The following is a 17913-nucleotide window of genomic DNA, read 5'->3' as shown; positions in this document are numbered from 1 at the left end:
GAGGATAGGATGGCAGATATACAGATCATTCAAAACAATTTCAGGTAGAAAAAACATGAGACTGATTTGCTCTCCTGTTGACACCAATCAGCCACCCCACAGCATTTACAACTGGATGTAAATGTCATCCAAAGGTTGTGAGAGTTGGAAAGGCTGTGCTGAGAAGCCACCATTTCAGGAAGACTACGATGTAATTTGGATCAGTAAGAGGTTTTTTTATGCTGGGGAAAAGACAGGCAAAGCAACGACTTTCAACAAGCACCATTTACTAATTAGATTACCACAGTGCTGTAAAGGAAGTGGTTTTCATTTAATGATGCACCTGTTGGTAAGGTGGTATAATGTTCAGCACTTCACATCTTCAAGGCACTCCTGGGAAGGAGGGAGGTGAACTGTTAGTCCCATTTGACAGATGGGGTATTTGAGGCAGGGATAGTCCAACGGCTGCAGAAGTAGACAGCATCAGAATTCAAGCGTCCTTGGCTCCCAACCAACATACCTTTCTTTATCTATCACTCAAAGACAGAAGCAGGCAAGTTACAAGCAACCAGAAAACTGAGTTGCAGTTCTTAAAATAAAATAATTTTCACAGAGAAACCAGAAGTGGGTTCTGCAGTCTGTAAACTAGTACTTCTCAATGTAAACATTGCTGCATTCTCCTGTTAGAACTACCTAGAAGTTTCCTGTCTTTGAGCCCACCCCCTTTTTAATTTTTGTTTACTTGCCTCTTGAAAACGGCTAAAGAAATCTTCTACATGCTCAGGCTAAGCTTTACAAATGGAGTACTGCAACATCTAAGGAGGAGTTCAGTCAACTTGTGCCCTTTATTGATCTCCTATTTCTCCCTACACTTTCCTTCTAATCCTCTCCATAATTATATGGGCTGCTTGAGCTTTCCAGAGTTGTCAATTTCTCTTGACTCCATTTTCAAATGGCCATCCTTGAAAGAGTCTGGGCACTGGATCAAGCTGTCTCAGCTTGATCACAGTATATCCATGTTGCCCATACCGCTATCGACAGTTCTCCTGAATCATACTGGCACAGCTGTCAAGAGACTTCTAGTGCTGCTCAAATTCTCTGCTCTGAAGAGAGAGAGAAAGAAAGAGGGAGGGAGAAGGAGGGAAAGGGGAAAGTATTGATCCAATTCTTTTAACATGCTAATTTGCCTAGAGGCTGTTTCAATCATTGCCAGACTGGACACTTCAAAAGGAAACTGTTTTCAAAGTGGGGATGTCTTTTTCAACTACAGAAAACACTTAAAACTGAAAACAAATGAATTCAAGCACCAAGTTCACAGAAGCCCGGCTCGACACTTTTTTCATCTCTCTAGTCAGATATGTTTTATGTCTGGAAAGACAGACTCGTTAATTAATGCTTTCACAATCTGGTCTGGCAGGAAGCCTCTGGGATTTTTTTTTTTAAAAAAAAGACTGTTCCACACCCTTTAAGTGAGACACTTTGAAACTAATACAATTTTTTTTTAAATAATAATTTGTAACCTGTTGAAGAGTTTCATTGTTTTTTATTATTTATTTTTAAACCAAACTTCCTGCTCTTCTCAGGATAAAAATTAATCTAGCTGCAATGAAACTGCTGTAATTCATTAACAGCATCAATGCTGATGAATGTTTGAACCTTTCTTAAAATGTTGACAATGGAGAAACAGAGCTGATTGTTGAACCCATTCATTCAGACTCTGATGAGAATGCATGGCAAATGTTCAGCAAAAAAACCCCATGGGTGACAGAGGCATTGTTAAAATATTTAGGAAAGATGCAGCCTCCTTGCCTGATGCCTTTGTTACCAACATGCACAGTCCTCAATCAGTGGATAAATACAATGCAAGGAATGGATATGTTGACAAGATTTAATTAATGGACTTTGGAAAGTCTGAACTATACTACATATACATAACGTTTATGAAAGAATTGAAAGCAATGAGTGTTTTGCATCTGTTTCCAGGTCACATGTGGATTTCTGGTAGAGATGAATCTCAGCCTGAGCTGTGAAGTTAAGAGGGGTTTCTCCAAGTTCAGGGCTTTTGGAGCTGGGCCATTCCAGTTCTGGCCCATTACAGAGACTGGATGGAACTAAGAAGTTTAGATCCAGATCTTAACTTTTCCAAAGTGGAGAGGGATTTAGATGTGGGATTCTGGTTCAGGCCCTTACCTCTTATTTATAAGGCTATGTTTCTCATTATGGAAATAGACCAAGGGAAGATCAGATCCCTTTAAGAAAACTATAATTCAGAAGAACAGTAGTTGGGAAAATATTACATCTTCAATCTAGCCCATTTATCTGTAATAAAGCCCAGCAGAAAAGCTCTCCAGCCAAGACTGTACTTTAACTAAGCACCAGGTCTGTCCATATTTATCTTCCGTCAGTATTGTGGGTGGAAGTCAGTATTCTCTTAACCTCTGAGCCCCTGGAACTGAAGGAGACAAAGAGCCAATCTGGAGCCACCGGAGAGCATAGCCAAATAGCAAACGGCAGGGAGCCAATTGTTAAAGCAACATTTGGCTCTGGAGTATGCAGCTTCATTGGGGCAAACTGTTATTCACAGAAACAAGGCATGAAGAGATAACACCATAAAATATGAACAAAATGGAACTTGTTTCCTTGCCACTAAATTGTTAGCTTTATAGGACTTCATGCTGAACAGTAAGAAAAAAAAATCCAATTTGCTTTGAAGCGCATTAGTCTAACATCCTAATTATTGTTTACATTGCCATTTGCCTTCTATTAAGAATTGAATAATTACCCAGCGCTTCATAGTTTAAAAATACAAGCAAACAGGATTATCTGGGTAATTGAGACACTGTACCACAGCCTTGGATTGGGGCTGTGTATTCACATATATAAGAGAAATTATTATTATCAACTAACTTGGTTCAAATGATAATTTAAGATTTCAAGCAGATGGAAATCTGTAACAGATTAGGACATTGTTCCTAGGATCACCTTTGAGAAGTGTGGATCTGTCAGGGGGAGGAAGGACGGCCTGATGGCTCAGACACTAGACTAGGACTCAGGAGAGCTGCATTCAATTCCAAGCTCAGCCACAGACTTCTCACATGACCTTGAGCATGTTACCTAATCTCTCTATGCTTCAGGTCCCCATCCATTAAAATGGGGACAGCATTACTTCCTTCTCCTTCCCCATACTTTGCCTGTTTTGTCTATTTAGATTGTAAGGTTGTTAGGGTAGGGGCCCATCTTGTGCTAGACATAGCAAAACAAGGCCCTGATCTCAGCTGAGACCTCCACGTGCTACCATAATGCAAACACTACTTTAAACCTATCCTAAGAGAAAGAACTTTCTCTCTGAATTTTCTCTTGGCACAAATGACTAACTCATGAAGCACATACCAAGCACACAGTACCTCTTGGTATTATTTAACCCTAATAGTCCATTCCAATTGTACTTTGAACAGCACCATCTCACTTCCTGAGGTATTGCACAGGGCAAAACCAAAGTTTCTGCACGTTTCTTTGTTGTTTTAAACAGTCCTGCCTCTGCTTAATTATGCCACACGGTCTGACACTGTGCCATTTATGGCCCTGTGAAATTATCTTTAAGTTAAACACTAATTGGACATTAAAAATTGTATGCTTATATTTGCAACAAAAGCCCCTGCCTTGATGGTTTATAGAATGCAGCCCCTAATCTGATCACAGTCCTAACTTCATACTGTTGATTTATAAAACACAAAATGAAAAACAGTGCTTTTTAAACAAATACAGTACATGCATGCAGCATGTGTTCTGACTTAAATCAATAAACCTTTCAACAAATACGTCCCAAACAAGCCTGAGTTTGGGGAGCATTTAATGAGCCTCAGCTTTCCTGCAGGCCAATGGCAAATTTTAAGTAAAGTTAAAGCGAAAAAATTAAAAAGGGAAAGCTACTTAAATCAAAATATATGGGTGCATGTGTAATTAGGAAGTTTATCGAGGGCAATCATTCTTTTCTCAGAGATTTTTTTTTTTTTATAAAGAAATGTAGCAGTTTAATTTGTGCAAGTTTATCCGAGCACTACAAGCTGAATTCTCTCCATCCCCCAAACTAATAATTCCGGGCCAAGTTCATTCCTGTGGCAAGCCCAGGAACTCAATTATATCACATTTGAACTGACCCTTTGCATTGGAGTCTTCCTGAGACACACAACTTTATGCTTTTATTTTTAGGAAGTTCCTGTTCCTGAAGTTGGTTCCCTTGGAAAAGATGTAATTACAGAAGGTCATCCATAAACACTGTGAGTAAAATCACACCCAGCAACATGCACCCCCCCCCCAATAAAAAGCACTAGAAACTACACTGCAAGTGAGTGATCAATTTACAAACAAGCTGAGAGTTTTACCAGAGTGTAGCACTTTCCCACATGTCAACTTGAAATGAGCAAGTGGGCTCCAGCATTTAGTAGAGAGTGACAATCAGCCATATTCAGAAGGAGAATAGCTGGGGTACAATAAGAACACTGTACAAATATTGCACTCTGTATCTCTTAAAGAAATAACTTAAATCAAAACAGAATTAATTTGCATAAAATCCAAATCTTCAGGGTCTTCCTAAACAGAAGGAGATTTTGGCCAAAGGAAGCTCTAATCTCCTTTGTGAAATGGGGAAATGGGTGTGCTGCTTTGCATGAGGTGTATACAAAATATGCAAATGAGGAATCTGCTGCATGCAAAAGGCAAACTGGCCAGACAGTTGACAATCCCCATTCACAGAGAAAACTTTCCTAGTCTCCAATGGGAGTAAAGAGAAGGAAACCAACATGTTTGCTTCCCAGGGAGGTGAAGCAGGCTCTGAATATTCATAACATTCCCATGACTAAATGGACATTTGAATTGTCTCTGATTCATGAAACTATATGACCTCACCGGCTGCCCAAAAACATAAAAAGATGCAACATTATGGGATGAAATGAGAGAAGATATTTAGATCAGAAGTTGGGAGGGGAGAGCAGAGTCTCAAAAGAGACAAGCATACAGCTGAGCTATTGCTTAATCACTCCTTCTCAAAAGCACAATAAAATCCAAGACCATGGGACCATGTTATTAGACACCGATAAAATAACCCCTTGACAGGAAAGACTATATATCTAGGTCTCATCACATGTAACACAAACTAGGTTGTGGAGATTTTTATCAGTAGAATTTTGTCTGGTATCTTACAAAAACAACTGAAGGCTGCTATCCAGTCTTCTAATAAATTAATAAAAGGATTTTTTTTCCATTTAGTTTTAACATAGTTTGTTGACCTTCCTTCTTACTAATAACATCCCATGTAATGACCAGATCCTGCTCTCACATAAATGAATAATAGTTTTGTCACTGATTCCAAATGAAAGCACACCCACAGATATGTGCCAAGGAAGATTTTAAAGGAACTTTTTAGATTTACATCTAAGGGGGGGGATTTTAAGTGTGCCAAATATTTAAGTGGACATCTTGCACCACACTGTGGTACAAAATCATATATGGAGCTATCCTGATAAGATGTGGTGGACTCTGCTAAAGAGGAATATGTTCAAATCACTTATTTTATACAGATAAGTCTTTCCCCCACCCAGCAGCTTCTCTCTTCCAGTTTTTATTTTTTCTGTTGCCAAAAAAATAATCAGTCTGCACATCTTAAATGGCGAACTCAACTCTCCCCTCTCTGGGTAACCTCCGTGATTGCCCTTTGTGCTGATGGAAAGAGCAGCTAAGTTATTTTGGCAAAAATTTAGCTGCAACCAAACCAATGTGTAACAAAAAGAACAATAATTAAACTCTGATCCTCTGATATAAAATGAATTGTTTCTCTCAATGATCACAGCCATTATTCAAAGCCACAGAGATAAAACCAATCATATTACTCAAGGGATTGCTTCTTAAGTTTGCCATATCAAAGGTAGGAGGAAAATTCCAAAAATGGCAAGGATATGAAAAGGCAACACTCTAAACCACATTTTAAACGATGCTGGATTTTCTGCCAGCTGGCCTGTTCAGAACTCACAACAGCAAGTGTATGAAGACAAAGCACTTAACTCTCATAACCTTTACACAAATCATAGCAAAAAAGCTCTTGGTTGTCTCACATATTTACACTAAATGTCAGGTCTAAACTGAGACTTGTAATTTCACAGCATCAGAACCATCCCAGATGGTTTCAATCTATTATATTTATAATCTATTTTTTTCCTTTTACTCCCCTCCCAAAATATATGGACAGCCATTTGATTGTGATAAGAAAATTACATAACTACATCTAAATCACACTATACTCATTGTATAATACGAGTATACAATAAAATAATTTATACAATATTTAAAGTGTAAAATAATTTATATCACAATGACATATTCCAAAGAAACACTATGGCTTGACTTTCCCCAAAAGCAGTAATTACCTTAGCCTTGCGATAGGTCATAAAATAAGATAATTTCATGTTTCATTAATAATATTCTTCATGACTTTTTTTCTTTCCTAAAACCTTGATCATTAAAGAACAAATCAGAGGCGGGGGGGGGGGGGGTGGGAGGGAAAGAAGAGAACAAAAATCAATGTTAAAATTACCTTCTTTCTACTGGGTGTTAAAGCTGAAACCTCTATCATGAGAGGAGAATGACTGCTCAGCTAACCAGCTTTGATTGTGTGCATCAGTGTCAAATATTCCAGTGTTCCACTGTATCATATCTGGGAACCTTCCTTAGCTGAATAAAGTTTAAGATGTTATTTTTTCCCCTTCCTTGATTTTTGACAGATGACAAGGTCTCCGCAGAACAATTATCCTCAGGAGAGCTTGTCAGAAATTTTCCAACAAAAGAGGGGCAATTTTTTAGCAATACTTGTCCCCCCCCTAAAAAAAATCTCCTGTTTTTTTGACCTGTTCTAATTCTCAGCATCAACTATTCAACAGGTTCAAACTGCTGTTAACTGCAGACATACATTCTCCTTGAAGGAAGAGTTGCTTAACACTATGTGGTTGTCTCCCACCAAAGACTGAACAAAATCAGCTCAGAAAATGTTATTCAAGATCAGGAGCTGGAATGAACTTGCATCTGCTTTTGGGGCAATCCAACCATCACCTTATAAACTCTGACATGTCTCCTCATTCTTGGCCTCCATTAGCATATACTGCTGGAGATGAGAATGGCAAGAGGAAGTGTAGTTCTGTCCCCAAGGCTTCTGAAGTCTCCAGCAGATGACCAGCGTTAGATCTCACAACAACAGGGGCACCCCCCCCCTCACCCTGCACCCACCCTGACTATTCTTGCCTACCAAGCCTTTGTCAAACTTTTAAGATCTTAATCAATCAACTCTGACCTCGGGATCACAGGAGGAAGATGGATGAGGAAATGGGTGACCTCTGACATACTCTTGTATTTGTCCTGCCACAGTCAACCCATTGAAAAACAATTGGGGTGGAACCTGCTTGCAAGGTTCAGTCATAGGCTGGTGTCTTTTTATAGGCTTTTGCAGACTTAAGATCTTTCATCCCGCCTCACCATCTCCTCAAAATCCATGGGAAGCATTCCCCTCTCTCAACCCTTCCCCCAGAAAAACCTATGAGAGAAGCAAATTTGCTGAACTGTAAAATTAACTGGACTATGGAAATGGGAAAACTTCTCCAGCAATGTCAAAAGCCTAGTTGGCCTTAACCTCAGTAGAAATCAACAGAGAGTGAATTGTGAACTTTATTGTAAACTTCATGAATCAGAGGAGTTCCCTGGTACACTACTCTGACTTTGGGATTGGTAATGCCAAAAGGGAAACCACAAATAACCAGTGATGAAATGGTTTTAACTATTTAAAATTACTTGATGGCTTGCATCCTCTGAAAATAACTTCAACAGGCTAGCTTTATGCAAGAGTTTCTTTCTCCTTTTATATATGACCCCATCAGATTGGAAATGGAGAATCAGGTTTTGTGGGTCCAACTTTCATGGGCCCAGTGGAGAGTTTATAGAGAATCTGGCTGAAGACATTAACTCCCAGTATCTATTTGTCATGCAATTAGCTCGTGTTTAAGCCAACAGCTAAAAAAAAAAAGTGTTAGATCTGCATCCGTCATTGTGACCCAATACTGACCCAATCGCCCTTGAAGAGAACTCAGGATAATCTCCATGCAATAAACCAAGATCCCTTTTTCATTCACCTCCTCCTCCCACAAATTGGGTTGTAAAAATGTCAAGGAGCCTTGACTACAAGTTATTGGGCCATTTCAAAATAATAAAATCTCTCCAGCCACTGATGCTCTCCTATAGTCCCCAGTCACCACATCAGCCACATTTGTATGTTTACTGACATGCAAAGATTTCCAAGCTTCTATTTCACAACATTCCATAAAACAGAGTAATTTACTGTAAACAGAGTGCCCTGCCACTGTGCTGTTAATTTTTCAGTTCTCACTGCAGCCCACTGTAATTTTGTGGCCGATAAGATATGCTTATATTTTTTCTCCAAATGAAAATGCTAGAACGAAGGCAGAGGCTTGTGCTTAGCACTGCTTTCCTGCCAACCGTTAATTTCAATGCATAACAATGAACTTCACATTGACTGTAAATTATCATCTAAAAGATTTCAGTAGGGCATTTAAGAAAAAAAATAGCTCTTTTCTTATACTTGTCTAGCAGAAAAACTATCGGTTGTTTGTTTTATTACCTCACTCTCAATTTCTTAGTCACAACAAGATATTAAACTTATCCTAGGAAACAAGCACAAGTAGCAAAACAGAAGAGTGTCCATTATGATCAAAACTACATTTCCAAACATCTTAAAGAACAATACAAGGCCTAATAATGCAAGGTGCTGAGCACCCTCAATTCAGCACTTTGTAGGATTGGGCTCATTCATCCGTACAAGAAGCCATTAAAGGCTGATCTTTATTTATGCTCACAAGTAAGGGTTTAGAAGATCAGGCTCAAGATTTCTAATAGTTCACTTATAAAATAATGGTAACATCTTAGGGGGAAATGTAAATCTTTTTGGAGATAATCTGCCTTTTATATGAACTTTAATCCCTAATTCTGCAGCGCATAGTATGGGGGGTGGAGGCCTGTAGCATTTCTAAGAGTATCCTAGCACCTCCATTGTAATGACAACAATAGAGCCCCTATAAGAAATGAAAATATTTAACAAAGGCAGCAGTATCAAATATCAAATGGTTATTTAATACAAAAATTTGCAACAAGTGAAACACCAAAGATTTACACTTCCGGGGGAGCTAAACTCATCAAAATAAAACCCAAGTTTCTCTGACTGATTCTTCTCCCGTTTTAATACCAAAGTTCTCTACTGAGTCCTGAAGGAGAAAAGGAATACTTTTCTTTCTTAGAGTTTTCTCTGCTTAACAAACTTTGCTTGTGAAAGAGAGATCTTATCTCTGTAAATGATGGTGGCTCCAGTGCATTACTTTTGCATCCAATTTCAGTGGCTACACCAAGGTAATTCAAATCTAAGTGCTTGTTAGCAAACGTGTTTTGCCTTCTGCTGATTGCAGTAGCATCATTTGTTTTGTCAGGATTATACACTTCTTAGCCTTGCCACCTGGAGCTATTGCACTCTCTCATTGGACACCTCTGTCCCATTGCATCCCACAGGGGCTGCTAATTACTGGCTTTACTCCATCTACTTTCATCTCTCATTCAATTACCCGCACTGAGCCCTTATGAAAAGTACAATATGACTGGTCCTACCTTGGCATTCTCCATTGTGCTCATCATAGCCAGCATTGCACAGACAGTTGCCAATGGGTACCAGCCATTCGCCATCTGCCCCACAGTACATTTTTGGCACATCCTTTTCTTCTGAGTTGTTCACACAGGAGCCCCGAACTTCCACTAGAGAGGATGTATCAGCCCCAGTGATGGTGTCTGGAAACTGAGCCAGGTTGCGTACAGTCAATGGGCACTTCTTGTAGAAAACACGGACGGACACCAAGGCGATGCAGGCACCTACATCCTGAAAAGCCAGGTAAAACCCCTTCTTGCTCAATGGGCCCACATCACGTATCTCTGTGTTCAGCTTCATGATCCTATCACCGATGTCCACCTGAGTGAAGCTCTCATCAGCAGCAATGGTGTCGATCTTGGCAAACTGGCTCTCACGGATATAACGCTCCTTATCATTGTTTGATTCATAGTAGTAAAGGTTAAAAGTCTCTTTGCAAGTTCCCATGACACCTGGCAGACTGTTGCAGTCTCTCAATGTGAATTTAATTTCAATATATACTCTCTGAGCCCCCTCGCGGGGAATCCAGTCAGTTCGTAACCAGTTGTTCTGACTCGGCTCCATTACATTGCAGACTTGATAGGTGCGGATTGGAGTGTTTTTCTCATCCATAATGCTTACTTCCTCCCACTGTGAAGAATCAAAGCAAAAAGTACATCAGTGTTAACAAAGGTACATCAGCTCTTCACTACCGAATTAATCCTTTTGCTTCTACTGGTAGCATGCAGCTTTCATTTGTTTTCATTTATAGAAAAGTCGTTAAACCAAGTCATATGTATTACACCAGGTACCCAAAAATCAGTCCGTTACGGAGAAAGCAAGTTCAAAATTAGGTTGGTAAAATACCTCAGTGAACATATATTTAAGAACAAAAAACATCACACTGAGCTAGGCCAACAATCCCTAGAGGCCCCCACCCAGATCTGCCCCAGTTTTGCTAATCACTGAAAAAACACATACTTCAAGATAGCCCTTGCGCTGGAGAGCGTACAATCTCAAAAGACAGGCAAAGTATTAATTATCCCCATTTTACAGATGTGAAACTGAGGCATGGAGAAAGTAAGTGAATTGCCTAAAGTCACACAGAAGGTCTATGGCAGACCTGAAACTGAATCCAGATGTCCAGAGTCCCTGTCCAGTGTCTTTATAAGGAAGGATGTTTTTGTGGTCATTTCTCTAGGCTTTCAAAAACCTGCTACAAACAAATTCCCCCATTAAACCATCCTCAGTTTGGAATGGCAACAGTACAAATTTATTTACAAATGGATATCTATTATGAGCATTGCTTTACTGGAGACCTGGGGTGAAATTCTGGCCCCAGTGAAGTCAGTAAGACTTTTGCCATTGACTTCAATGGGGGCAGGATTTCACCCTTGGATTGTTAAAGACTGGGAGGGAGGAATGTGGTTTAAGTACAGGTTTCAGAGTAGCAGGCGTGTTAGTCTGTATTCGCAAAAAGAAAAGGAGTACTTGTGGCACCTTAGAGACTAACAAATTTATTTGAGCATAAGCTTTCGTGAGCTACAGCTCACTTCATTGCATCCGATGAAGTGAGCTGTAGCTCACGAAAGCTTATGCTCAAATAAATTTGTTAGTCTCTAAGGTGCCACAAGTACTCCTTTTCTTTTTGTCAGTTAATTAGCATCACTGACAGAACTTTGCTTCCTGATACCAAAAATAAAAACTCTTATTTACCGCCTTTTATTTTCATACCATCCTGGAGTTAGAAACCTCAGGCAGTTAAATTTACAGTCTAATAAACCCTAATATGTTATAATGCTGTAGGCAGGCTTTAAACTTGCATTGATGTAGGGATTTTCCTCTCCTGAAGGGAACGGAAAGTAGGGGGAATAAAAAGCAACATAGCTATCGCATTGGAGCAAATTCAATCCCTGAAGTAACTAACTACATTTGTGTCAGAGAAGTTATGTGAAGGATGAATTTGGCTCCCATGTGTGTGAACCAATGTTTCAGCAAAAGTGTGATGAACATACCATAAAAGAAAGGAAATGGTGAATCACAGCTTTGAAAAAAATGTTAGAGATTATGATAATCACATAATGCAGAAAAGAAAGCCACCACAGTGGCCTTCTTTTGTCTCTTTTTCAGAAAAAGAATCATGGTTCTGCTGAATTAGAAGGGGGAAAATCCTTTTTTAAACATTTGTATTCGATAAAAGCTACACTCTGGCTGGGATTCCAGGCTGTACAATGAAGCACGTGAAAAATATGCTTGGAAAATTGTTATAATGCAACTTTCCAGGAGCTTCCTAGAAATGCTTTTGAAAACTACTAAAGGTGCTGCTTTGATAAACAGCAACATTCTTAACACCGTGGACCTCAGCACATAATATCCTGCATTCTTTTTATAAGAATTGCTCTTTTGCAAGTGCTGTTTAATTTAAAACCCCCAGAGTAGCTGAATCTGCTTATGCATCTATGGCAGTTAGCAGTGGCACCATGAGTTAAAAGTAGTAAAGAGGGTAATATTTTAGTTTCTGCCTAGAGATACTTGTGAATTAAAAAGGAGGGAAGCGGGTGGAAAATCGATACACATCATGTCACAGTACATGTTGCAGAAAAGGGAAAAACTGGAAAGTCATCTATCAATGTAAAATGTAACATGGAGTTAGTAACCAGATAGAGTTCTTTAATTTGCAGCTGCCATGAAACTAGTTTTGTGTCTTTATGATCCATCACTTTCCATTCTCCTTATCTTCCGATGGCCTGCACTACCTCCTGAGTGTGTGAGGGGATAGGGTGGGGGGAGATATAAAGAGTTGTCAAAGGGATTTCCTTTAGCATGTTCACACAATAGACGATGTAGTTGTAGGATTTGCTCTGAAGCTCACTGAAGTCAATAGAAAGACTACAACCAAATTCAGTTGGATCAGGCCCTCAGTGCAAAATACATACATGACCTTTTTAAAAAAAATCTGTTTCTTATTTAATTTTTTAAAAATCTGTCGGCTGCTGTAAACAATTAGAGTTCTAAATTTCCAACCACTTGAGATTATATGCAACACTAAATGTGTCTTCAAAGAAATATCTTTTTGCTTTCCCTCTAAAATGAAGTTTTATAATACAATTAATTTTATGGTTTAATGATGCGCAGAAAAGCATTCCAGAAATAGAACCTCTCTTTCAACTGTGAAATTTAAGAGTAATTCATTAAATTAAATTTATAATGTAATACTTTAATTCCTCCAGGGTTACTATATAAATTTGATAATGTTTAGTTCTATTCATTGGTCAATACCCTATTTTTACCTCCAATATCTCATATTAACAAATAAAAGGCTTAACATCTAAAGGTCTGTTGTAGATCTATAAAACAGTTTTTTTTAAGTACATACAATAAGCTACACACAGTTAAAAAGAAAACAAACTGGCCTGGAAGGATAGAACTTCAGGGGCTCTTTTCGAAAAAGAAAAAAAAGAAAGAGAAAAGGGTGTTCTTTTCTGCTGCTTTGAAATAAATTTGCAGCCTATGAAGTTATAATAAATGCTTTCCAAGCACTCTATCGCACAGACAGACCATGTACTCTTAAATTTTTCACTACCAAATTAAAAATAGAACACACATAGGTCGGCTTAGTGAAACCAGTCACGTCCACAATAAAACAGTACCCATTTCCTTCTCAAACTTGAGAGGAGTCTTCAAAGATGACTAAGAGGGAGGGAATCAAGTAAGTATTAAAAACATACAGAGCTCCTTTGGTCATCGATTCTGCTACTGACTTATTAAAAGACTCTTAATATATTTTAATCTACACTGTAGGTACCCCTTGGTGAAGCATAAGAAAGGCTCTGTCTGAATCATTGACCTTTCCAGGGTATAGAATTAACAAGGAAGCCTGACTCTCACTGAGATAAAGCTGTACCTTTCCCCACTGTCAAAAGATGAGGGCAATTGCCTGCAATCAGCAGTGAATGTGTGCTGTCTACACCGCCAGAGGCCTGCCAATCACTTCCCCTCTCTTTAAAAAATGGTCTCAGGGACTGTGCAGTGTTCTACAGTCAAGTTCAGGCAGAACAACAATGGGGGGCAAAACAATCCTCCATTTTCCCATGTTATGGTTAATTCAAAGCTTATGCATAATGCATCACTAAAATAAATGGCCTCAAATTCCTTCCATTTGCTACTGTTTCCTTTCCTTCTTAGTTGGGTGGGGAGGGGGCACGGAGGGAACGTTAGTCTACAGTGTGTTTCATTAGGTACTGGAAGAATCCACTTATACTAACTATTTATCTTTAAGCCCCTTTATTTTCACTCATTTTGACTTAGTAATAGCATGTGTTTGTATTTAAGAAGACTTATTTGTTTAATTTTAAAAAGGATCTGAGTGTATTTTAATTTGATAGGAGCAGGATGTACATTACTAACATTTTTTCTTAAATTGTTTACTTTTACAATTTCCTGTAGAGAAAAAGGTTCTGATACATTTTTTTCAGTCTTAAATGGTCCAATCCTTCAAGGTGCAAAGTGCCCTCAGCTCCTATATAGTTCTTCATTGGGGGATTTGAGGGGTCTCAGCAGCTTCCCACAAGAGGTGCTCTGCAGCTTGCCTGATTGGGCTCACTGCAGGTAGCAGCCAGCTTGTGCCTCCAAATATTTAGTTAAATTAGCAGTGAAGGTTTTGCATACAAAGGACTATGCTAAAATCTTCCTAACTCCAACCACAAAATGTGTGACCCTTCCTTTCAGGATCTGCAACATAACATACTATTGGTTACTACTCTTTTTATAGGGTCCTCAAAAGAAATTCATATGATTTGCCCACTGTACAAAAGAAAACCCTAAAAAAATCTGAGATTGGGGTTTATTTGTACACGGATCAAAACTTGCAATATTGTTTACACTTTGAAATAAATCTATTTAACTACTGTCCCTTCACGCCATGAGAAAGGTCTGTCTTGTCTATTGATTCCTTTTCCCCCACACCACACACTCAATTTAGAAATAGAACAGCAATTGCTCTGAACACAGACTGTCCGTGGATAGAACAATTACAGGGGTGGATTCCAGTTTGGTCTCCAGATCACATTTCTTGTTGGTATTTCAGTTTTAAATAGGCATCTAAGTCCATGCTTTGACCAATCTCCTAATTTTGAAACCTTTTTCTGCCCTTTTGGTTTCTAATTCTTCAATGATAGAACTATCCGAAGGGAGTATAGGGTTTCTCCAACAAAGTGTAATTCACTTCATAGGCATGGAAAAAATCTGACCTCCTTACCACAAACAATAATCGAGCCATTAGGACTCTGCAGAAACTTACTAATCATTCCCTTTTACCCTTTTGATCAGATAGTAATTCAGAACTTACCCCTCCTTCCAAAGGACTTGCTATCCACCCAAGTTCCCCCTGAACTGATCTGGAATCCAACAGGGTAACTGCAGAAAGACAGAAAAAAATAGATTAATTTCCAGTTGCCAAAGGTCAATATGACAGACAGTATTTACCCGAGCATTTCTATACATGCAGAGCATGACCATATCCAACTTAGAGCAAAACCAAAACTTTTTTTCAGTTAGGTGAATATCTACATTAACTTGATCATCTCTCACTTTTAAACCTGGAGCATTTTTGAAAGTGTGTTTAACTTTCTTAACTGTTAAAATTTGTTCCAAGGATAATGATCTAACATTATTAGTACTCAAACCCATCTGTTAGATGGAATAATTCTGAATTAAAAAACAAAGACAACCAGAAACGACAAAAGATATACTGCAAATGATGAGCTCCCAAATACTTTTTTGTAAACCTTGTATTTTACATTAGACTACACAAAAGAGTGGAAAAGATTTAGGATGATCACATAATTCCTGACTCTTGAATATGGCTAAGCCACAAGTGACTTTGTATGGAATTCCCTTCAAACCAAAATAAACACCTTATTTGTTCTGTTTGCTATTCCAGTTTGATATTTATATCACTTATACATTGGTGAATATTTTTTAGAAGGAGGCTACAATAAACTGCTTAAACATTCAGCACATTTGTGACATCACAAGCGTCAGATAACATTGTTCTCATGTTCTGGAGGTTTTTCTGCACTGGCAGGAAAATGGGTTTGCTCTTTTTTAAAAAAATGTTTTGAGTTCACCAGTCTGTATTTGTAGATAGATGAACACACACATATGCACTTCAGTTCTAAGAATAAAAACGGAGAACCAGGTGATTTTAAGTGGACTGTAGCCCAATCTTGCAATTCCTTGCACTACCCCAAAATCCCATCAAAGGTAGTGTGATTTTGGTATGTGCAAAGAATACAAGATCATTCACCTAATATGGAGTTAGCTATAGACACCGAACCAGAACCAGTGAAATTCCAGCTACTTGGTCTTTTCACCACAGTGATCCTGCAAAACCACAGATTCTGAAGACCACTGTAAATTAAAGCTCCAACTGGAACAATGAAGTGGCAAACCCCATTTGAAAGGAAGGGCTCGATTATTAATCTGGCTGTTTATGGCCATCAAGGACAAATGTGGAACCTTTGAGCATTTTTTTAAATAGCTTCAATTAAAAATCATCCTCTCCCAACCTTCCGTCTTTCCTTCCAGACAGATGTAGATTTAAGATGCCATTTAGTCCTGTAACTATTTTTAAATGTAGCTATCTCCTTCTCAAAACTCCCCCTCATTCTTCTTTTTGCCCCTGGAGAAAAACCGGCTACATTCATTTGGATTAATGTAAGGTGGATTAGAGAGACAAAGGGAACAATGCAACCCAATTTACCCAAAAAGGGGGGGGGGGGGAGAAAGGGGGAGAAAAGGAAACGTGAGGAGAATCAAAAGGAGACACGAAATGAAGGGGAGAGGGGAAGAGGCCAGAGTAACCCACAGCAGCTCTAAGCAGCGGCTTTTCATCTGCAACTCCTTCCATTCTCCTCTCAAGTTTAAACTCTGGGAGCCACGTTTGTGTCACAGACAGAGCCTCTTTCCAGGTCTTTAATTTTCAAAAAGGCAGGGTGCGTTAGGGGGAATGCGGACAGGACAATGAAATCCACAGCTAACTAACACAAGGCTTCGTCCTTCAGTCCTCTACTCTGGGGGCCGGTGGTAGCAGAGCTGAGATTCCAGCGGGCACCGGCTCGGAGAGAAGTCTCAGAGCACCTCTGCAGCCAGATGTGCCCAGGTCCGTGGCAGGGAGCGCATGTGTGGGTCCATGCGATTATGCAACACGCTTGCAGCTTCGCCTCCTACCGGCGCCCCCTCCGTCCCCGGGGCAGGGAATGCCCCACGTCTCTCTCTCTCAGCACTCATCAATAAGAAATTACCCCAGTTCTCGCTGCGATCCCACCGCCCCAGAAAGGGGGCGCATGAAGGGCAGGGAAACTGGGTGCGCGGCACATTTTAGTGTCACTCATTGATTTGCAATCTCGGCCGCTCGGATCCAGAGGGTCCCAGCTACGGGGGGCTGGTCCCTGGCACAGGGTGCGTGGGCGCACGGCGAGGGGAGCAGTGTAGGGCGCACTGCGCTGCGAACCCAGGGCCGGCTCACTCACGCGCGTACGCGGAGCCCGTCCACACGCAAGGGGCTGCACAGATGTCAAGTCTGCGGCAGTCCGGCCGCGGGGGGCCCCGCGCCGCAGCAGCCCGCGACGGGCTAAAACTTTCCTCGCCCGGTGCTGGGACAAAAGTCTCCGGAGGAGGCGCCGAGCGAGCCTGCTGGGAACCAAGTCCAGTCCGCAGCCAGCGCACAACCCCCGCAGCAGCGGGGACCTTGCACCCACTAGCTCTCCCCGCCCGGGCGGGTGCCCAGCCCGCGGTGCCCCCGGGTCCCAGCGGCTCGCGCCCCCCCCCCCTCCGCTGATGAACTCTGCTCAAAGCCGCAACCTGCCCCAGGCACAAGTGGCCCCCGCAGCCCTGAGCCCGGCTGCCCACCTACCTTCATTGGCCGGATACACCCGAGAGCCGGTGACAGCGCCGCAGATCCCCCAGAGGAGCGAGAAGAGGGTGAAATAGACAATCCCAGCCATGGCTCGCCCGTGCCAGCGCCGCTCCAGCCGCTTCTATCCCAGTGGAATAAATGCTTCAATGGGGAGGCCAGCAAGCTGTAGACATTGCCAAGGGGGCGGGGCGGGCGGCTGACGTCTGCCCGTCCATCAACCCTATTCGCCAGTCGGAGTAGCTCATGGCAGCTCAAACCCCACCTTGCCGCCCAAACACGCCCCCCTTCCCCACTT

At 40.6% G+C, this 17913-nt stretch overlaps 1 protein-coding gene across 1 annotated transcript in view; it reads right to left on the bottom strand.

Moving 5' to 3' along the window:
• The window catches only part of EPHA4 (EPH receptor A4), a 119384-nt gene extending 101678 nt beyond the window's left edge, over positions 1-17706 (bottom strand). The window contains exons 1-3 of the mRNA XM_077825787.1: positions 17616-17706; positions 15048-15115; positions 9688-10351 (exon numbers count right to left, since the gene is read on the bottom strand). Of these exons, the coding sequence (XP_077681913.1) occupies positions 9688-10351; positions 15048-15115; positions 17616-17706 (823 nt within the window). The remainder of the gene's footprint in view (positions 1-9687; positions 10352-15047; positions 15116-17615) is intronic.
• Positions 17707-17913: the final 207 nt, after the last annotated feature.

This window comes from Eretmochelys imbricata, chromosome 9 (genome assembly GCF_965152235.1).
Source record: "Eretmochelys imbricata isolate rEreImb1 chromosome 9, rEreImb1.hap1, whole genome shotgun sequence".
Taxonomy (NCBI): domain Eukaryota; kingdom Metazoa; phylum Chordata; order Testudines; family Cheloniidae; genus Eretmochelys; species Eretmochelys imbricata.
This window is presented reverse-complemented; position numbering and strand designations above follow the sequence as displayed.